General features: G+C 30.8%; 2 protein-coding genes across 3 annotated transcripts in view; one reads left to right on the top strand and one right to left on the bottom strand.

The window, feature by feature from the left end:
• Nucleotides 1-23,248, top strand: part of LOC130901965 (protein couch potato) — an 885,499-nt gene that overhangs the window by 141,822 nt on the left and 720,429 nt on the right. The window lies entirely within an intron of this gene.
• Nucleotides 16,277-23,248, bottom strand: part of LOC130901961 (elongation of very long chain fatty acids protein 7-like) — a 44,074-nt gene continuing 37,102 nt past the window's right edge. For both annotated transcript variants that reach the window (XM_057813689.1, XM_057813690.1), the window contains exons 4-6: nt 22,874-22,993; nt 17,347-17,589; nt 16,277-16,635 (exon numbers count right to left, since the gene is read on the bottom strand). In XM_057813689.1, the coding sequence (XP_057669672.1) occupies nt 16,462-16,635; nt 17,347-17,589; nt 22,874-22,993 (537 nt within the window). In that variant the 3' untranslated portion in view covers nt 16,277-16,461. The remainder of the gene's footprint in view (nt 16,636-17,346; nt 17,590-22,873; nt 22,994-23,248) is intronic.

The following is a 23,248-nucleotide window of genomic DNA, read 5'->3' as shown; positions in this document are numbered from 1 at the left end:
TGCAATGATCTTTCTACTTTTGAGATACAAAGTATTGAAATTTGACTTCGATTTCGTTCGAGTGAAAAAGTAACAGCTTTTCATTACAAAATAATGGAAATAAGATAGGAAAATACTATTGTTTTCTTAATAATATGAGGATATATTGAAAAATTCTTAGCCTACTATAGAACTAAACAACATATCAATGTCAAAATATTTTATTATTCAACATATTCTCCTATTAATTGGATATATCTTTTACAGAGAACATAAAAAAATATTTCCTCTTAGTATGCAAACATTACCTCCTCGTTGGAAGAGAATTTACGATCTTTTAAACTTTTTTTCAGTTGAGAAAAGAGATGATAGTCGGACGGAGCCAAATCTGGTTAATAAGGGGGGTGTTCTAGTAATTCAAACCCTAAATCACGAATTTTATGCATGGCAACATGAGATTTATGTCAGGGGCGTTGTCCTGCTAAAACAAAACTCCTTTGGATCGCTTCTATGCTTATTCAGTAAATCAATCATGATTACTCCATGGCAATCCCAAAACATTGAAGCAAGCACTTTTCAGCAGATTTTTGGACACAAAACTTCTTAGGTCTTGGAGAACCAGAGTGTCGCCATTCCATCGATTGTTGCTTTGTTTCTGGATCGTAGAAATGTACCCAAATCTCATCCATAATAACAATTGGGCTCAAGAAGTCTACATCGTTTGCACCCTTGCACGCTGTCAACATTCAAACATTTGGGGATCCATTTTGCAACAATTTTTCTCACGTCCAAATTGACGTGAACTATTCATATGAAATATTCAGTGCTTCAGATATCTGTTTTAGCCCAATTCGATAGTATGATAAAATCATGTCATGAACTGCATCGATATTTTCGGGGACTGACACAGAAACTGGCCTTCCCGATCGGTGATCATCTTCAATGGAAAATTTCCCTCTTTTGAAGCTTGCAGTCCAATTTTTCGGATACGATGGACATTGATCACCAAGGGTATTAGGTAAATCTGCTTACCTCTCAACCCTTTTAAATACAGGTACTTGATTATGGCTTGATACTCCAATTTTTCGAATTTCACAATTTTGGTAGACATCTTTATTCTTTCAATTTATTGCGTAACTTTGGTTCACTTTTTTAACGTCAAACTTTACACTGACACTTCTAATAAGTTATTGTTCGTTGCTATGGTAACGCAATATTTTGTTTATGCATGGAACTGGTCTAGGCTAACTAGACATCAATACATCCTCGCATAGTATCCCTAGATTTTATTTATCAAATAACAGGTAACACCTTGAAATTACTACATTTTTGTAAGAATAAAACGCGAAGCTACCCTTTGTTTTTTGTTTTGTTTTGAATAAGCTATTTCAAAACGAAATTTGCTATTTAGCTCGAAATGATTTTCAAAACAAAACCGATTACTTTTACTATCCTTTTTAATTGTATTACACAATTTTTTTCGTAATTTTTCTCCCTTAGGGATATTTAAAAATAGTTTATTCCGTCTAGTAATAGTGTTGTTGGTACATTTTGATATAATACAATATTTATAACGAGCCACTGTCGATCCGATATTTTATCAAAAAATACAACTAATACGACGCGTTAGCATGGTCAAACAAAACAATGTAGTGAGGATGCGATTGGCACGTTGCAAGAAGAAATGAGGGCGGATTAAAAATTTACACTTTTGAAAATTTATATCAGCACTATTATGAGTACTAAAGACGTGTGGTCAATTACAAAATTCATGTTACGGCATGCCGAATCATATGAAAATTTTTAATCCGACATCCTTTTCAGACCCTAACATTCATTTAGCTACTTTGACATTTGAATGTGTATTTTTGGTATATACTTTTATTGGAAAAAGAGTTGATATTTTCGTATGTATACATTGAAAATTGAGAGAATTTGTTAAAAAACCGAAATAATTCCAATTCGCCAATCTATCTTAATCATTTACATATGTTTAGACGAAGTTTTGCATAAATGTATAAATGCAGGTATAAAACAATATACGTGAATATATAAATATCTGAATTTCTTTAAATTTATTTTCTTAGACCTTTCAATACGGTTTTCTTGAATAAGTTTCGTGAAAAAGTTTTGATATAAAATAAAGTGAGGGTTGCTAATTATACCTCCGTACAACATAATTGGAATATTGAGAAAATACTTGTGGTTAGTCATTAGAGAGTGCACAAAAATCACAGAAAGTTTCTACCTACACTGAAATTTCAGTCACTAGTTTTTAAGGGTGATATGGATTGAAAAAATTTTATTATAGGAAAGACCCATCTTAATTTCATACGAGCAATCGCCTCCTGAAATTTGTCCCATGAACTTAAAAACATCCTTGATTTCCATTGAAGGAATTGTAGTTCTATCCATTTTTCTGCGAGGGAGGCAACCCAAACAACAAGCTCTTGTATTGGCGGTTGCCTTTATGCTTACGTTTAGTAAAGATTTACTTAACATAAGAACTTCGACAACGGAATTCATTTGCGAGGATTGAATATGACACAAGTAAATTTCTGTTCATTACCGATCATTGTATATTCTTGAGGATTTGGCGTTAAAACTTAATTACAAGTATTATTTTGGGATAAATCGCACACTCCATAAGCTACACTCGCCTTATAAGAGCTATCAAACGTGAAAATCCATAATGTCTTATAAAAGCGTGTTAAGAAAAACAAGAGAATCAAGTACTATCTGCGCCTCTCCACGTCTATTATAAATATCCCAAATTATCAAGTGCATTAAGCTGTTTAACTAGAAATACATGTGAAAGTCATACTAATAGTAATAATAGCTAAAAATTTTGGATTGGTGTAGACAGTGAAAATTTGTCTTTTAAAACCAATAATTTCTCATTTGATATTCACATTATATTCGTATTCGATTGTTTTGATTGTACATTCTAATAAAATAAAAAAATGAATGACCATTTAAATCCAATTGATTTTTTATAATTTTGAGATATGGCAACACTGACGTGAATATGTCAAATCTGACTTCGCCATCATAAAGTTTGATATTTTTAATGGTGGACGAAATCAGAACGTATTGTCATACAAGTGCTATTTGAGTTATTTACAGTTACTTGAACCATTTATCTTGATAAAAGAATGGAATTAAATCGCGCAATGATTTTTTTATGACTTTTGGCGTAGACTAAACCAACAGGAGTGTACCGACTAAATTGCGTACCATTTCGAGCCACCGACCCATTGTGGTCGCACAATTTCATGAAGGTCTTCCAAAATCGACTCTTGTGTCAGATAACATCGATGATGTGTGTAAACTGATGTAGTTAGATCATCATATGACATAATGCAACCTTGCATACATTCAATATTGATTTACATTCCTCTCTCAAAAAAATTATTCTCGTTGGATAATGCATAATTTTCCAATCTCTCAAATGCAAAGGAATGCTGAAAATATTCAATAGCGATATTTCAAAAGACGTCTGTGAGATCGTGATAGGAGATGAATCATGGATATATTCATATGAATCTGAAATTAAACCGCAGTAAACTGTATGATGGGTCTTTCAAGAACAGCCAAATCCAACAAAAATTGTTCTCGCACGTAGCACTTCGAAGCAAATGGTCGTTTGTTTTTTCGGAATAACTGGACATGTCGCCAGCTTTCTATTCGAGCACAGTTGAATCACCGAAACGTATATTTCTTGTTTGACACTCGTTGATTTTCTCTTCTTCCCGCAGACAAATAAATTGCGAGGTCAACGTTTTTCTACACCTGAAGAAGCGATTGATGCTTTCAAAAGTGTATTGATCTCAATGGAGAGTATTTTGAAAAACAATGAAGCTATATTCAACTATAAAGTTTTGTTTCTATTTGTCTCGAAACTTTAGTAGCAACCCTCGTAAATCATTTCATTAATTATAATTCCTATTTAAATATAGTAAATTAAATTTATACACTCACTCAGATTATTTCACAACCCCTTAGCCGAATCAATTCTGGTTCATGTTTGTGCTCATGACATAATCCTAATTAAGCTGAAATTACCCAGATTGTTGCTCTCAAATGAAACTTAGTATCAAACTGAACCTGGTAGCTTCTTCTATCGAGATAATCGATAATGAGAACACTGGATATATCATTGCACAATCTTACCATATTTATTTGTATGAATAAAATCAGGGTAACAGGATTTCCACAAAAAAAAAATAGCTCAATAAACAATATTAGTTATACGAGTCTGCGGAATGAATGCAATAGATCAAATACTATTTGTTGAATGTGTTCGAACTCGTTGATTAGAAATTCCAATCACGATTTTTTTGTATAATCGCTGGTCTTTAATTTGCTTAATGGTAGAACAGCCATTTTGATGGTTTCTTTTTGGGATGTGAAATTGGATATAGGTACCAAATATCATATTATTTATTTATTCTTCACAATAATAAATTTGATATATGGCAATTTAAATAACAATTTATATCACAATATATTAACATTATAACACCATTATATATTTATATCATAATTATTGGGAGAAAATAGACATCGAGGAATTTGACGAAAAGAAGTTACTGCTTTTGTTCATAAGTTATTTAATGTTTTAATGTCTGAAAATATCGCTTCTGATCAGAATAGTTAATTGTACATAACTGCTAGATAAATTATTTTCTCTCACTAACTACAAACGAAAGGAAAATCATTATAGTTGCACAACAACATTAGAAAGTCCCCCAAAATGAGCTGTTTTTATTCTTATCTATATGAAAATGACGAAAAAAAAACAATAATGGTGAGAGCTGTTTATATTAAATTAAGCGGTACGGTAAAGCGACTTTCATTTTACATTGGGATAAATGGAGAATATTCATATTACACTTTGGATTGATATGATTCACATTGAAAATAATAGATTGTAATTAGTAATATGGAATTAACATCAAGTTCAACTTCTTTTGCTTTTGAAATCTGTCCATTTTAAAGTTAGGTTAGATAAAGTCGTAATTATTGACGTTAAAATTTCATAGATTGTGATAGATTATGTCGTCATTCATCATTTTGAATTTTTGTAGGTCATTACAGATGATGTTAAGTTTTTATAGCATTTGTTTTAAGAACTTTTAAGATATGCACAAATTATAATAAGTTCAATCAAATCAATTTTTTATTATTTCTCATCACATTGTTACATTTTATGCAATATATGTTGCTGTTAAAAATAGGCATTTTTGTAGTAATTTTCTGGTAATAATATTATCGAAGATTTAGAATCGAGAGTCTTCATAAAATAAGGGTTCAGGCATAGAATATCTGTTATGATATAATTTGCTGTCACTTTTGGTAGATGTAATCCGATAATATTGTGCAAAAATTTGAGCCTCTGAAGACGATATCGATTATGGAAGCGCCCGCGTCATATAATGTAATTGTGAGTGCTGGTTAGTAGTGGTTCAGTAAGCAATTATTGTTATAATTATTCGCCGAATTTCCAAGTTACTATTAGAAATATTCTATAGAATTAATTTCAAAAGATATGAAGGATATAACTTTCATAAAAAAGTTTGTATATTATTTCCTTGTTCTATATTTTCAGCTGTTTAATTGAATCTATTTAATTAATTGGTATTATGTCGATCAAATGAATGATAACTGATATTACTTTCATATGTTACGAAAGTTATAATATATCATACCTAACTTAACCACAGATATTCTATGCCTCGACACATATTTTATAGGAGCCATTCCACGGATTATTAATCTGCCACATCATCATCAGTAGAAAATTACAAAATATGCTTGTGAATATTTTTTATATTTTATGAAAACTTAACATCTTGCGTTACGACCAAACTTAATCTAACCTGTGAAAATACAATGACATTCATAACGACTCAACCTCTTAAAATTGGGCGCCCTTTTCTACGAGGGAGTCTAACCTAACTTTAACATGGTCCGATTTCAATTTCAACAGCAGCAAACTCAATTTTTATGTCTACTGTCATTTTGGAATTTGTTTTTTGAATCATACACATTTCCTATTTTAACACAAAATTGAGAAAACCACAATTCTGAGTTAATTATTAGAGTTTTAAATATTTAAATGTTTGCCACTCTTATCGAAAACTATTGTGAATATAATAGATATCCTTTTCATGAACTAATTTCACATACAACTAAGTTATTCTATGAATGATTTTGTGTGTCAACTTGAGTAATTAGAAATCATAATATTCAAATAAACAATCACACATAGTTAAAATATGTCAAGAATTTTCTAAAGAATTCTGTTCCGCGGTACATGTATAGAGATAAAAAGCAATAATATGCAAATACTCGAACGTACACCACCTAAGTTTCTAAACAATGTTGAAAGTTTGTCGATAAATTGGTATTTTCTTGTTATTATTAGTTCGAACACAATTTGTACTTTGATTTTCTCTAAATATTCCATATTTTGGTATTTTTGAGTTATTTAGTTTTCAAAGATCTATTCTATCTCACATTTTTACCAAATTTGTTCGTAGAAATACATACTTCGATTCTATATAAGTAAATACAATTTTTAATTTATGTCGTTGAATGAATTTGCTTGTCTTCGGGGATTATACGTTAGTTATGAAATATATCAAATTGGCAGAACAATAAAACTTATGTCAAGCATATCAAGCAATAAATTTATGAAAATTATAATTCAAATAACTCATTGAACAGAGAGGATTGAATGAATGTTAGTTTGTTTATAGTCATATATTTGAATGAGAATAAAATGTAAATGTGAATTAAATAACTGTTGTAATAATTGTTATATATGTCTCTCGTTTGCAAAATATTTTGTTTTCCTTGTTCTCAACTAGTTATTTGATCTAATATACAAGTATTTCTCAATTCATGCGACAAAATCAGGCGATTGCTCGTATAAAATTAATATGGGTTTTTCCTATATCAAAATTTCCTCAGCCTCCTCCTTCCCGAGATATCACGCTTAAAAGGCGGTGATTAATTTTTTCGAAAATTTCGGTATCGCTGGAAATGAAAATGCATTGTGTTTCGTACACTAGAAAAAGATTAATCAGAGATTTTTCTCAATATTCCTGTTACGTTATACGCGGATGAAATTAACAATTCTTATTTTATTTCATATCGAAAATTTTTTCTAAGATGAAGTTTTATAAAATAATATTATAGAATTAAAATGGCTCGAAAGGCATTTGCAAGTTCTCGTCAATGTTTACAAACCAAAATTTAAATCTCTACGTCAGAATAGGATTCATGGAATGTTATGTGTGGTCAGTACTCCTGTACAGAGTGGACCCTGGCCACGATGAAATACTAAGACGCATTGATTGCAAAAGAAAGTTATTGACAATTATCAAGATAAGTAAAACATCTTACATAGGACTCATCTTACTCAATGACAAATACCTACAGAACATGTAGGGCAGATTAGATGGAAAGAAAGGCATCGGCAGGAAGAAGAAATCTTGGCTCCGTAACATAAGAGAATGGACAAATTTCGGCGTGGGAGAATTGTTTTATGTTGTGAGGAACAGAGACGCATTTAAAAACGAGGTCGCCAACCTTCAAAGAGAAGACGGCATGAGAAGAAGAAGAAAAGTAGGCTGCTGTCACTTCGACAATTCATTTATCGTGTTCACTTAATATTTTTTTGAACTCCACTCAATTCCACTCAAAAAATTATAAATTTTTGATACCTTTTAAGGGTGATATCTAAGAGAAGGGTGATCTGGAAAAATTTTGTTATTAGAAAAATCCATCTCAATTTCATACGATCAATCATCTTCTGAATATTGTCGCATTAATTTAAAAACATCCTGTATATCAAATTCATTGCTATATGTCTACAAAACGTTTTGGCTGCAGTAGCGAAAAGATAAACCATCCTAAAATTTTCAAACTTAAACTTAAAAACTTGTCCTGGATTGGGAAAAATAATCCGTAAATATATTTGATAAAATAAACAATCTTCATTTGTCCCTTAGTCCCAATCAGAGTCTATAACAATTTAACCAACAAGTCGTATCTCTGGAAATATTGATTTAAGAAAAGGTCAAAATTTGTATATTCCTTCTATGAGCTAAATTTTTTGTTTGAAATTTTCTATTAAGAGAGCTGAGGGGCAAACGAAGTTTTTTAAGTAAAAATGGGATTATTTTCTTTAATCAAGGAATTCTTCAGTAATATTTCAGCAAAATCGGAAGTTCATTTTTGTTCGAGAGTTTTACATTCATATCATTAAATTTTGTTTTATCTATAAAGAATTGAATTTTCAAATATAAAATGATGATTAGCCTCTCTTTAAAAAATATAATTGGAGACACGAACAAAATATGTATCAAAATTTATATATATATATATATATATATATATATATATATATATATATATATACATATATATATATATATATATATATATATATATATATATATATATATACATTGCAACTTTTTGGAATCAGAATACAGCAAATATCATACTCTCCACATTTTCATTCCAACGTGACGTCAAATTGTGCGTGTACCAGTGAATGTATATCTTAGCTGCATTATCAAAACATAAATACATTCGAATACAAAATTTTATTGTCAACGACGAATAAGTTGCTTATAGTTTTTATTATAAACAACAAGAGAACAAGAGAGTGGCACTGTTTTCTTCACGATTTTTTCATGTTTTGGTATTTGGGTTTTTAGTTTGGAACAGTTCAAGTGCTTTTGAATATTTTCATTAAAAATATTCTATTATCGGTGTGATTATATTAGTTAGTGAATTTGGAAATGTAAAATAACACCATAAATTTCTGTTATGTTCATATGTGAGTGCAGATACGGATTGAGAAGTTAGGTATTATTATTCATTATTGAAAAATAATCTTAAAAGTATTTTCTTAATACAGAGCTATATTCTGAGATTATAAAAATCTTTGTATTATAGTTTGAAATGTGATATATGATAGTAAAGCATGAGAAATAAGAAAATTGTTTGAAACATTGAAAGACTCGTAGTAGATCAGTATATCAGATGACAGTGGAAAAATGAATACAAAACAGTATATTATTAGTATTAAGTATTGTTATTAATATTTCAAATGAATGTATTGAGCTTTTCGTGCTTCAGTTTTTGAAAATTGTTCAACACATCAACGCCTGGATTCTGTTTTTGTACTTTTTAAAATAATTAGCATAAGGTTATTCCAATTAAGTTTTTTTATATATTCCCAACTTTTCAAAATACAAGATGTATGTATGCTGAGCGCTTTGACTGCTTCCTTTTTGATATTTTTCAAATATACAAATTAATAATTCTTGATTATTGTTTACTGCTTTTTGAAAATATAATTTAAATAAGTTCAGTGGAGTCAATAAACAAATCTCATTTGGTATGAATGAGAATTCATATTTAGTTGAGCAGGAGAGTATTCAGGTTTACCTTCTACTTCAGGATTATGCTTACGTCTTTATTGCTAGATTTGGTATATTAAAATCCAGTTTATCAGAAAATGTATTTGGCTGAGTCACAGTCTGGTTAAAATTGTCAAATTTTATTTTTCTAGTAATTTTCCTTTTCTCTAATTCTTAGACTTTACACAAGCATTCATTTTAAATTTTAATTTAACAGTGCGGTTAGCCAAAAAGGTCTAACGTACACCCACCAACACGGAAATTATATTTACATCGTGCTTTGGCATGAAAATATGTAATGTGCAAATTCAATTATTATTTGTATTATTACTTTGTAATATTACTCGGTATGACAGTGAATTAACTGTATCAAATTAAATAGAATTATATTCTTATTGTTTATGTCATAAACATGTCATATACTTACCTTGATCTATTCTCTGTGTTGAAAAAGAATCCACCGGTTTCTGTGACTTTTTTCTTTGAGAAAAACCGAAGTTTGCTCTGACAAGATGCACACGGAAATTTATAAAAAACATCTAACCTACACGTCAGCCTATATGTCGTATAACTATAAATAAATTGTGAGTTAGACGGTTGTTGAAAAACATCGTTTAACCGATGTTTTTTTTTAAAAAACTGCTGAAGACAAGTACTGATCTTGAGGTATTAATGATTTGATGCTATTCTGAAGATTTCTAACCACTTAACAATAAAATTCTAAATAAGTATACTGTCAATCTGATAAAACAGTTTTTGTATATTTGTAATTTATACCATATTCATTTATTGGTGATCATGAATGAATTTGAAGGCTAATGTAGAGTGGGTGATAACATATATGTCATATCAAACTGAGTTTAGCGTAACTATTATGAACGCCTTGCAATTTAAAAGTCCTACTTACCATAGGCATGACAATGAATGGTGCAGAACGTGCTCCTTTGGAAGAATAGAACTGCAACATACATTCGGTATTTGCTTTGATATATTTACCGAGGGAAAGTAAAGTCTGAATATCGTGGGAATGCATTTGCATCGGATTGGAATCGTATTAATAGGATCATCATTTGTCAAGGCAATTAATATCACTTGATAGTTATTTGTATGCCAAGGACTGAAAGTGCTACTTTGTTGGACGAGTCTGAAAATTGCGAGACGAGCGAAGCGAGTCCAATAAAGTAGTATTTCAGCCGCGGCGTACACAACATTTTTTAGATAAGACGCATACGATCTAAAACTTTTTCAATTACCCTGAGGAAAGAAAAAAATTATTATGAATTAGAAATATTTTATTTATAATTTTTTTTGGTGACACCACTTCATAAAGCGCTCGTAATGTTTTTCGTACCTTGCACCAGATGAATCCGGCAACGAATTAAGAACGGCCGCATTGCTTTCTTCAGTGAGATCAGGTGGCGTGGATTCCAGTAACTCTTCATCGCTGATGTTTTCTTTCTCATCATCATTCCTTGTTATTCATTAATTTAGATAAAACTTTGGATAAAACAAATAATTTCAGAAAATTCAAAATTTAAGTAAATGCAAAATTATCGAAGTGATACTGTCAACTGTTAATATTGAAGTAGCTAGAGTCACATCTAAGAATGTTAAAGTTTTCTACTCCAGAGCGTGTTTTGCAGTACAGAACTGCCACTTCCACTACACTATCCAAAACGCAACTTTTGGTATGTAAATGAATACAGAACGAACAACTTTCAGATGGCGTCGTCTAAAAAAGCAATTTAACACTTGGACTGGGAGATCACCCAATACTACTTCGAGAGGATAAGTAAGGTATATTGCAGAAGCTTGAAGTTCAAATCAATGCAATGGTGAAGTGATCATTCGAAAGTTTTAGCAACACATTAATGAAATGTGACCCTTGAAATGGGGTTCATCTTTAAGATGTCATATACAAACCGTGAAGTGATAATATGTAACTACAACAAATGTGTCAAAATGTTAATATGTTTTTTGTCAATAAAGATGTTACATACAATATTAATTCGTATTTCAGTCTCTCTGCTTCATTCGTTACTTATACTGTCGTTTAATTCCTTAATTTTTCGATCTTTCAATTGACTTCATTTAAACAGTTATTATACAACACAAAGATTCAAATCTATGTATTACTGTTACAGGTAAGCTAGCTCAGATTACATAACTGATCAGATACACGTAAGTAAAATATATCAACTCCCTACTAATTGGAAAATCAGGTATTTGAAAACCAAAAAATTTTTTCTAACAAATGATAATCAGTTATTATATATTAATTTATTCGATATGATTCCATTTTTTACAATGGAAATAGTTATATTAAAAACTCAAATCATTGTTTAAATTGTTCTTTGTTAAGAAATGGGGATTTTTAGATTTCCTTTGGTTTTTCTAAACAGCATAGAGATCAACGAGAACTCGCTCATCAATATGCGCACACTTCATTGAAATACCTGAGCGTCGACTACCAAGAACAATTATCATTCGAACAGAACAGAGAAACATTCTGAAGCATGTTTTAATTTTACGTTCAACGTAATTTTTTCACTGTAATTTCTTAGGTGCAAAACTCGTCATAATAACAACTTACCTTTTTCATTTCTACTTTTATTATTATTGGAACATAAAGCTTAATACATCTTTCTGTGCTATCGATGGGGGAATTACCTTAGCATGTCCTATACTACGTACATGGATGGTGTCCAGGTGTCTATCTCCAAATCTATATGAGTTTAGTTGAAAACAGGGGATTTTTGGCAAGCAGAACACCAAATTTCATTGATTTACCACGTTCAAGACTCAAACCATCTTCAAAATTCATTGGAATTCACGTATTCCAAAAAAACGAATATAATATATGTTCAGTTCCATTCAATTGTTGAGAAGTAAACTTCAAAACAGGAGAAAGATGGTTATCTTGTTATTGCTTAGATGAGGAGATAAGAATGCGAAGTAAAAGCGTTGACTTTATTCAATACTAAATATTCGAGAAAGCACATTTCAAAGAGATTGTTAGTAAGTGGCAGCCACTTATTTTAGCACTTATCTCCGCAAGTCGATTAAGGGAGGTGTATATAAATTTCTGAGTAGATGGTGAAGCAATGTGACGAATATATTCGGTCTTCATTTCATAAATCACTTTCGGATGAAGCTATTTTTCTGGTCTGTAAAGGCCCCATTGGTTATTGGAGCTTATAAGGAGTGTCCTCAGGAAATACATTTATGTAAAGGTATCAGGAATATTTTGTTGAGAAAACCTTCAGCTAAATACTATTAAGACTGTATTAACATGAAATATTCGCAAAATGTCGTATTTGACAACATAGTAAAATCAACTCTATTAGATTAGTTTCTTTGGCCGGCTAATATTGAATATTTAAATATAAGAATTAAAATTAAATAATGTAACATCCTGTCTGATGCTATTCGGAATTCTATTTATACCATTAGGTTAAAGCCTACGAGTAGAGGGTGGCGGATATTTTCATCATCTGCTACTTTTGTCAATCTATCGATAAAAGTGTATTTGTAACTGTTTTGGTTTTGAAAAATTTTCCTCATTTCACAATAACCACATGAGCAAGAGAAAAAGGTATTTTCAGATTTCATTTAACACGAACATTCCGAAGACTAAATGTGTCATACTTTACCATTTGAAAAAATGTAAGTTCAAGTAATTTCAATCTATTAATAACGAATACCTCAAAGACAAAATCAATCAACTCACATTCACGGTTGAAAAATTGCGATAGAGGTAAAAATTTAAATATTAATTGATTATTATAAACAAAAAATCTAATTATTATTTTGTGATTGCCGTTCATTTGTCTATTTTCTATTTGGATCTAATTATCGTCAATTTCATAACAACTATTCCAATAAGCAATGAAGATATTTGCTTTTGTTTTTGTAATCAATTAGTAGGTTAAACAATAAAAGTAATGTTTTCAAGACGGCTGAGAACATGTTGAAGAGATTCACGTTCGGGTCGCCCTTCCACGTCAAAAAGGAATAAAAATATCCAAAAAGTTTGATCTACCATAGGCTAACTATTCGTGTGATTGCTGAATATATAGGAATTGACTTGTATGACTAAAAATGGTTTGTGTAATATTACACAAGGAGCTGCTCGCCATTTCTGTTATTTGAAGTTGGCTACAGCGTGTCAAGTTGAAGAGATCCCCAGAGCGCAGCATTAGTGAGAACTCCAATTATCCAGTTTCAATACGAGAACAAAATTGGAATACACATTTTTCAAAATATTCTAAAATATATTCGGCTACTTATACTGAAACAAATAATTGAATAAAAAGCCCTGTATATTTTTACGTATTTACACTTTATTCTTGTTTCTCGATTTAATGGAATTGCAATTTTATATTGCGTAGTTTGAAATAAATGATAAGTTTTATATTGTTATTAAAGTGAATTCGTTATTCTGCACATTTCAGCAGTTCGAAGCTTTCCTACAGTCTATTGTTATTAAAATTTATTGATGTATGAAAAATTTTCGTTCTTATTGATGGGATGAAATAATATATGAAATTTTATAGTGTTAACAGCTTTTTCGAAAATTTGGTCGCTTATTGGGAATTATACGAAAGAACTTCACTAAGATTACTGAAAGGATGACTCTATCTATAATTTCTATTTAAACATTCATCAAAATATTCCTTTGGTTATTCGTTAGAAAAAGTGGATATCACATGCCTAAATAAGTTAGCCACTATGATCAATTTGATATTGTAGGGAAGATAGAACACTTCCAACTTAGAAAGATTTGAATCAGATGAATACAACTCAATTTATAAGCTTCAAAAGAAATGTATTATGGGATGTAAGTTGCTAAACGCTTTAGTAGAGCCACGTTATCAAAACAACAGGGTGGTTCGCCGAGTTTCAACTAGTACAAGGATCCCTCAGAAAGGCTAAAGAAATGGTAGGCTGATGAAGTTAAAGCACCGTGATCCTTGCAGAGGACATGTTGAAAAAATGGCATAAGATAGAATCAATCAAGGCAAAGTTTTTCATGTCTAAAGTAGCCTTTTCCTGACTCTGTGGCCTATTCAACGGCTCTTTAGCATTTTCTTACATTCTTAGATGCTGGAGATGCTCAAAAACGGTTCTTATTCCCATAACAGCAAAGAAATACTGAGCCTGAAGCTTAACGCACCGTATCGCTCACAAAAATTCTGAAAAACGTCTCCGAACATCTGATTAAGAACGGAATCTGGAACTTCTGCACCGAGCATAAATTCCGAAATTCCAATTCGGACTCATGCCTCAATACTCAAGTCACAACGTCATCACTGCTGGACTTGTTAGAAAGTTTCTGACCATTAGATTATCATATCCGATGATAAAATTGATATATTCTTATATCACTAATCGTTCCTTACGTTACAAAGTCGGTAATTAGTTATCTCAACTATTCGCCCTCATTACCCACAATGATCCAGCCTACCCCATTTCTATACATCATCATTCATACTCATGATATTCCAGCTCTTCGTCTGGATAGAATGTGGAGAAGAGAGGGTCTCATCAAGGAACTCGGACGAAAATTGGGATGAAACGTCCTATAATCGCTTGATCAAACTATTACTGCAACTTATTCAACCATCCTCAGGTAATCCCAATACAACAGCTGATTCAGTTCCAGTAATATGTCGATATTTAAATAACTCCCATTTCGAGCCATCCAAACCACCTACAAGCCAGATACGTGATTTGCACTATTGAATCAAACAAATTCATTATTAAAAACACTCTTCTCGCAACCTGCATCCCTATGAGACGGCCTCATTTCTTAGAGCCTACGAGGAAACTTCCCTATCTCTGCTAGCGACAACGTACGAAGATCTCCCAGAAAACTACCCTGCTTCCTTGACAATTCCATTAGATTAAACCAATATTTATTAATTTTTTCCGATTCGTTGGATAGAAACACAACTTTTATAAATTTTCACCTACAATTTCATTCTAAATATGGATACATCAGTTTATATCAGTTGTGAATACGAAATATATTACTTGCTAAATAAACTATATAAACGCAATATAAACGATAGAAACAAGATCCTTTTTTCCAAAATATTTTTCAACATAGTCTCCTTCAAGTCTATACAATTATTGCTTTAACCCTTTTAACCCTTCCAAATTTTAGTTCCCATCTTTCTCCTCAAAATAGACGTTTCTATATGCGATCACGTTTCCCTCTGTTGAAAATATCTCTCTTGCAAATGAAACTTAGAGGTTATGAAACAGGAAAGAGCCGCTGAGGGTCAGGTGTGATAAACACTGTGGGTGGTAAACAAAATCCCAGTGCAATTCGTGAATTTTAACGATGATGGTCACTGAAGTGTGAGAAGGTGCGTTGGAAATGCATTTTCGTTATCTTCAAATGCGGTCGCTTTCTATCTATCTTATATGGTTGGGTTAAGTATTAAAATTTTATTTGTTGCTTCAGGACTCATTTTTTCAATAAAACGTAGAAAAAGTTACGGAGAAATTGAGAAGTATAACATGCAAATTTTTTGAATCGACCAAAAAACAATTTGTTGAGTATTAGATGGTTGCACTAGTTCTAGTTGAAGTAGAAAGTTCAAATTTTTATAATCCACGTAAGAAAAATGTGAGTCAGCAATACTACTCCACGGATTGTGATATTGTATGAGTATACAATTGTGAGCGTTATTATAGTCGCCTACTAATGTTCCCCAAAATCCCAATTTAATTATTAGAGCCATGATTAATAACTTGTTAGTCTTTCCGATAGATGTTTATGAATTTTACAGCAAATTTGCCAAAGTTTTTTCCTAGAATTAGTGGTTTTGGAGAAAAATAAAATACCTATATCATTGTTTTTATTTTTAAATTCTATAACAAAAATCGAGAACTTTTATTCAAGAAATAATTTCAGTCGCTTAATATATTTCAACTTCCTCATCAAGATAAGACAAGAAAAGTGGACATTCATTAAATATTAGACACTTATTCTAAAATTGTGTAATCAGAAATAAATTGTTGTATTTTTCTATTTTGTTTTTTTGTTGTTGATGTAAGTTCTAATATAGAAGCGGATAAATAATATAACCATAAAAATATTGTTGAAAATCCATAAGTAGGCTACGAATGTATCTACCTTACCAACACAATTTGGTTTCAAAAGTGTTATGATGAAATATATCCACATAATATTCAGTTGAACCTAAAACAAATAAAAATTTTGTTAGATCTGAGGAAGAGCTTCACGAGTGTAACAACGTCAAGATTTGTAATTATTTCCCAAACGATGAATTTGAAATATTCGAAAGCTTGGAATATATTTAAATTAGCACATTTTTTTGAAAACATACATGGTATCTGATTTTATCATTTGCTAGATTGTCATGACTTTAAAATGTATTTTCGTAATACATTATTATAAACTACATACTTTGAAAACTTTGTAAGCATTAAATGGCGCACAATTGAAGAAAAAAGATCACAACTTTTCGCCCATTTCTTGCTATGACGAACAATCGAGTAATATGATAGGTATTGATCAAAATGACCTTCCATGTACTTTTTATAATCAACAGCACATTTCTCTCAATTAGTTCTTTTGTCTCCCAGTCGATATTATGGCTTTCGATAATGTCATCTGAACGATCAGATGAGATCATTTATGGTTGTCAGCCTTGTATTGTAATGTTCACTCATTGGTAGTTTACAATATTTTGAACAGCCCCTAGCCTTTGTTTGTTTAAAGATTGTCACAAAATTTTTAAAAAGCAATTATACTTTTACTAAGAAACCATGTTTCAGCTGTTTTCAAATGATTCAACAAGTCTACACCGTGAAATTTGTCAATAAAAAAATATTCAGCTTAGTTTTATTTGTCAATACGACAATATACACTATATATTAATTGACTTACTATTTGTATTAAAGTGATGTTTTTCTTCAATATTAAGCTTTTTTTCCATTCAGGATCCAAAGACGTCAGGAGGTAATAGACAAACATAACTGTGTGAACGAAACTATTCAGACAAGCAATAATGACAACAGAATCTCCCCAATAGTATCTATTTCCGCACCACGCTCCAAACAATATCATACTATGATGGTATAAATGTAAAAAACTTATCTGCCTGTAGCTTTTTCTAAGTACAAAAAACACCTGAAAAATAAATATAATGAGATAAATTATTTTTTAATAATTTATATTGAAATTTATAAGTATGGTTGGAATGTACAAGGAGGTCTCTTTAGAGAACAGGTCCATTCGGGATTTCTACAAAATATTTTGCCGAATTTGCTTGCCAACGACGTATTTTCAGCATGATGGGTTATCCGCCTATTTTATGCTGCTAGAATTATACTTTTTTTGGTACTATTTAATCTAATTTTAATTATTTCCGACTTGTTGCAATCATTGAATTTTTTTAGTTCCCATTTATGCTTCTTGATTACATAATTTTAGTTATTGTTTTTAATCGTTGCTCGTTATTATTATTAGTCGCTGCTTTAAAATTTTGGTTGAAATATTCGAAATTTTTTCAATCAATACTTTATTATCAGATATGTCATTATGGTTGTTATTTATTATTTGATACGTCATTATGGTTTTCTATGTTTGATCGTTCACAAGAAATTGAATAAAAATACGACAACATTGTCGCATGTGTCGTTTTTATTGGTTTTTCATGTACTTTGAAAATCATTTATTACATTTAAAAAATATTATACACGGTACAATATTTAATACAAATCCCTAAATTGATTTTTCCAGCGCCGGTCCTGATATTTATAATTTACGCTGATACTAGTCGAATGCTTGATAGTAAAATACTGTAACATAAAACTTTAAAAATCCAATGAGCTCTGGCAACAATATAGCCAATCAAAATTTAAGGTCAATTTCACAAATCACCCTCTAAATTAATAAAGAAGTTAACATTACATATGGTAAATACCTTCTCCTCTCTTCATAATGTTATAAAATCTATTTGTAGAGTATGTATTCAGGACAATAAGAAGTAGAAATGATAGGCGACAAAATACGTATTGTTGATAATTTGTAATTAAAAAAAAAGTATTAGCTGTACTGAAACGTTCCTAAAAAGTGTTTTAAGGTATATTCGAATTAGATATGATTGAGAGAGCAGTTTCACCTAATATAAGGAGTAGCTTCTTTCACCGAGCTGGGATTTCTGGAAACGTTGGTGATATTTCTACTGAACACACTGTATACACTACCACTTTACTAACTCTTACAATTACACTGTCTATCGCGCGTTTCGATAACCAAATTATCGTCTTCAGGGACTGAAAGTGAACTCAGTTTTATGAGTGTTGATGTAGTGGAAGTGTGAACAGTGTGCACAGTATCTTTTTTAAATTCGAACTAAGGTGTAGTAGACAAAATCGAGGAAACAATTGAGTTCATGTTTCAAGTATGTGCCATTATATCATAATTTTTTTTTCAATGATATATATATATATATATATATATATATATATATATATATATATATATATATATCTGTGTATTTGCTTGAGGTGTATTGTAAGCATATTGGAAAATCTTAAAGCATAAAATACATATTATCTTTGACTTTCTTGATTTCTTGATTTCTTGATTTGATTTGAAAAATGGTTCGTTAATTTCCAGTAATTGCTCGAGTTTTTCCAGTATTTGTTATGTTGAATTTCGTATATGCATACATTGGTAAGCTAAAGGTTCTAAGATATGTATATTTGATTCATTATGTAATTTCTCTGTTGTGAATAGACTGTCTTTTTTCAAAAGTATTTTCAAAATAATATTTTTTGTTGTTTCTAGATTTTTAGTGGTAATTTCAATTGCTTCTTCCCACGCTATTATACAGTATCTCAATAAAAATTCTGCTCATGATTTACAAAGTATAAGTAGATTATTTTGTTAAAGAATATCCATAAGAACATAAAACATATGCATTGAGGCTCCCAGTCTATTACTGACATGACATTGGTGAAGTATCATGTATTATGCTGGACACTATTTATTGATCACCAATTACAGTCTACTCTTTAAGAAACATCAGTATGCAATGTAATGTCAAAGTTCTTTAAAAATAGTTGAGCTAAAACTGTTGCATTTTGTTTTTGATACTTCCAATTGTTATCAAGTCATATACTAATCTGTCGCATCATTGTTTCCATATTAGTTTATCACTTACCCAGCTTTACCTGTGAGAATATTAGCTGTATCGTCCTCGAAGCACATAATTTCACCAAAAAAGTTCGAAATTCATCTTAATTAGATCAATGAGAAACATAATAGGACCTAATATTGTTCGTTGTGGACCACCTGTCTTTAATATGTAGCTGGAGCTTTTCTATGTTTGAGTTTCGTAAAGAACCGTATTATAACATTACCCTACTATTCACGACATTCTTAAAAAAATTGGCTATATTTTTCATCACTGAAATAGGTCTATAATTAGTCAGTTTATCAACATCACTCAACTTTTACACGAGAGAGACAAGTAATTCCTATTATTAATTAATATGCATAATGTGGACGAAAGGAAGAGTAATATCTAGCTTCTGTTTATTCCAATGAAAGTCTTTACAGATTTATTTGTGTATTAGATTAATATTTTGTTATATCTGCAAAATATTTCATTGATCTGGTGCAAATTAATTTCTATTCGATTCATAAGTAGTAGAAATGAAACTTTTGATAATTGTAAATTCTGCTGTATCAAAAAAAAGTACACACTACAAGCAACTTTTTGAGATTTAGTACCAATATATCTCTAAAAGAAAAAAATTGATTATTTCCTTTATAAACATAAAAGTTCATACCATTATAAAAATTATTATTGTACTCCTCGTACAACTATTGGAGAGTAAGTGCTTAGCTTTCCCAGAGCATTGACAGAAAAAATTCGTTGCAAAATAGAAAATGAGTTGACTTTAAAAATAAATTAGAATTAGAAGGTTGGTGGGATTTTTGTTCCCTGGAATGTCTACTTCTTGTTGGTGTTAAAAAATATTATCATCACCATGGTAAATTTCCTGAGATAAGGCAAAACATGAAACAAAATTTTTTTTAATCGTTGTGTACAATTTTTAGTTATTCATTAAATTTTTTCATTCTCATTACACGGAAAATGTAAGATTTCATGTTACATTGAAAACATAAGTAATTAAAGAGTAAAATTTTAATAAATACCTGCGAATTTTACCTTGAAGATGGTACTATTTTTTTACAGAGAGAAAAGTACTGAATTGGATTTTCGGAGAAGTGCGGGAGCAAAATGAATAGAGGAGAAGAACAAACGCAAGGCAGGGATCAAAGCAATGAATGGACAATCTGAGATGGGATATGTTGTTAGAGCAAAAAGACTCCGTTGGATGGGGCACATAGCCAGAATGGACGAAGATAGTTGGGTGAAAAGATCCTTGTTAAGGGGAGAAAGAGTGAAAAGAAAAAGAGGGCGTCCACTGAAAAAATGGATAGAAGCCTGTAGAGAAGATTTAGAGAGAATAAGAATAGAGAATTGGCGTGAAGCAGCCATGAACAAAAATAGATGGAGGAAAGCAGTAGAACAACTTCAAGTCTTAGCCCTATAAGGCCTGTTGACCTGTTATGATCTAATTAGGATGTGGTGTACATTTCCAGATAGCTCAGCAATTGAAGTAAGGGTTGACTGAGAATGTTATTGTTTGTCAAATCTCACAAATATAAACATTAAGTGGTTGTTTCTGAAAGAAAACGAAGGACGTGAGATAATTGCAAAGTCTTATGATGAAAATCGAAATTTGAAGAAATCTTTTATGGGTAATCACTTTGGGAATGGGATTAGCCAGGAAAATAATTCACTACATCTGTTGGCGTGTTGAAACAGGTACTTTTTACTTACTTACAATTTAAGGAAAGTCAGAATCAGGGAGAAAAGGGGGAAAAAATACTAAGAAGAAGAGAGAAGCTTTGGTTTAGGTGGCACACGAAAAACTGGTAGTCAGTTTGCGGAAATTGGGCAGAAAATTCAAAAGACAAGCAATGAAGGGAACAAAAATCGAAACTTAGAAGTTTCAATGACAATGAGTTCTCTCTTGTTCAAGGTTTGGGAATCATTATAGACGACGAGTTAACCGGCGATTAATAAGACTCATTATGGTCGGAAACGCGAGATAGTATCTTTCAAAAGACACAAAAAGTTCCAATCGAAAATATTGGTATGGCGATATCTTTTCGTTGTTATTCTTCAGTTGTTGTAAATTTTACAACTGCCAAAATATAAAAAAAAGTGCGTTAAATCTGAATTATTGCAGTTCATAAATAAAAAGTATCCTAAAAGAAATTTTGTGTTTTATCAGATAAGTTTCCTTATCTGTTAGAGTTTTTGCTGAGTTGAATATTCCGTTTATTGAGAAGTCTAAGAATGATCCTAATATGCTTCAACTGATGCCAATTGAAAGTTTTTGACGAAATTTAGAACGAATTATTCTGATAGTTTGGAAGCAACTTCACATGAAGTATTTATTTATTATAATTTGATGCATTATTTAAAAAACAAAAATTAGGAAAGCGAGCCGACTTATTGCTGAACCAGTTATATAAAATGTGTGAAATTATAATGTAGTAATTATTCTTTCATAGAGTGAAGTGCAAATAATTAATTTAAGAAATAATTTGTACGAATTTTTTATCTCTACACACTTATTTGATATGGGTAATTGTCTAAAAATCATGAGAGAAACACCAAATACTTAAATAATGAGGAAAAAATCTGAGAAAAAGGAACAAATACAATGAGAAAATGGCAAGATACTGAGTTAGTGTTTGAAATTGGAACTGGGAAAATAACAGTTGTGATATAAAATGCACAAGTAAGAAAGCACCACAAATATCAGATAAGTATATAATGGACAGAAGAATAACACAACGGACCAAGCTAATTATTATTTATACTTTCGGACAATATAGTCAAGAGCATAAAAACATCAGAATACAACGATTTTATATAGAGAAATAGAGCCTGTGGACATAAATATTGAATAAAATAATTTTAAAATTGAAAACAGTAGACAAAAATATGGATGACAAGGCAAGTGACAAAAAAATATCTACCATAATTAGATCAATCAATACTGGAACAGAAAAGTATAGGATATGATGATGAGCTGAAAATTCAGAATTTGAAATAAAAACCAAAAAAAAGACTGGAAAATAATGTGAACATACAAAAAAGAAACTGGGAGTGGGAAGAGGAAATGGAAAAGACGACAATATATTGACATTGGAATAAATGAATGTATCGGCAACTACTGAATTATTCTTCTCCGTGTAATCTATTTCTCTTAGGTCAAGTATAGTCCAATGTTATGATTGTAACCGATGATAAATTATTTATATCAAGGTAGATTCCTCAATTTTTTCTCTACTATAACATAATTACAAAAATACTTACGGTTTCAACGCAGTCCAACATTTTAAGGTAGAAATATTCTCTTTTCAACTTTAGAAATACTTTATCTTCGGTAGTTTGGATGCATATCATATCTGGAGATCCTAGATATACTATAATGGTCTAAAAAATATTGATAATGATAAATTCATTCATTCAACAAAGTCGACATTCTCACGAACCAAGAAAATACATATTCAAATATATTTAATACTGGCCAGTCTTCGTACGAGCACTGTAGTATTTAACAGAAACAGCAAATACTTTTCATATGATATCCTTCAGTGAGAATTTTTTGGTGTCGTTACCACAAAATACAATTATATCTAATTCAAAAATTTCAATAATGAGCTAAATGTTCCAAATATATGAACAAAT

The sequence above is a fragment of the Diorhabda carinulata genome, chromosome X, assembly GCF_026250575.1.
Source record: "Diorhabda carinulata isolate Delta chromosome X, icDioCari1.1, whole genome shotgun sequence".
NCBI lineage: Eukaryota > Metazoa > Arthropoda > Insecta > Coleoptera > Chrysomelidae > Diorhabda > Diorhabda carinulata.
Note: the sequence above shows the minus strand (reverse complement) of the source record. Positions and strands in the feature narration are given on the sequence as shown.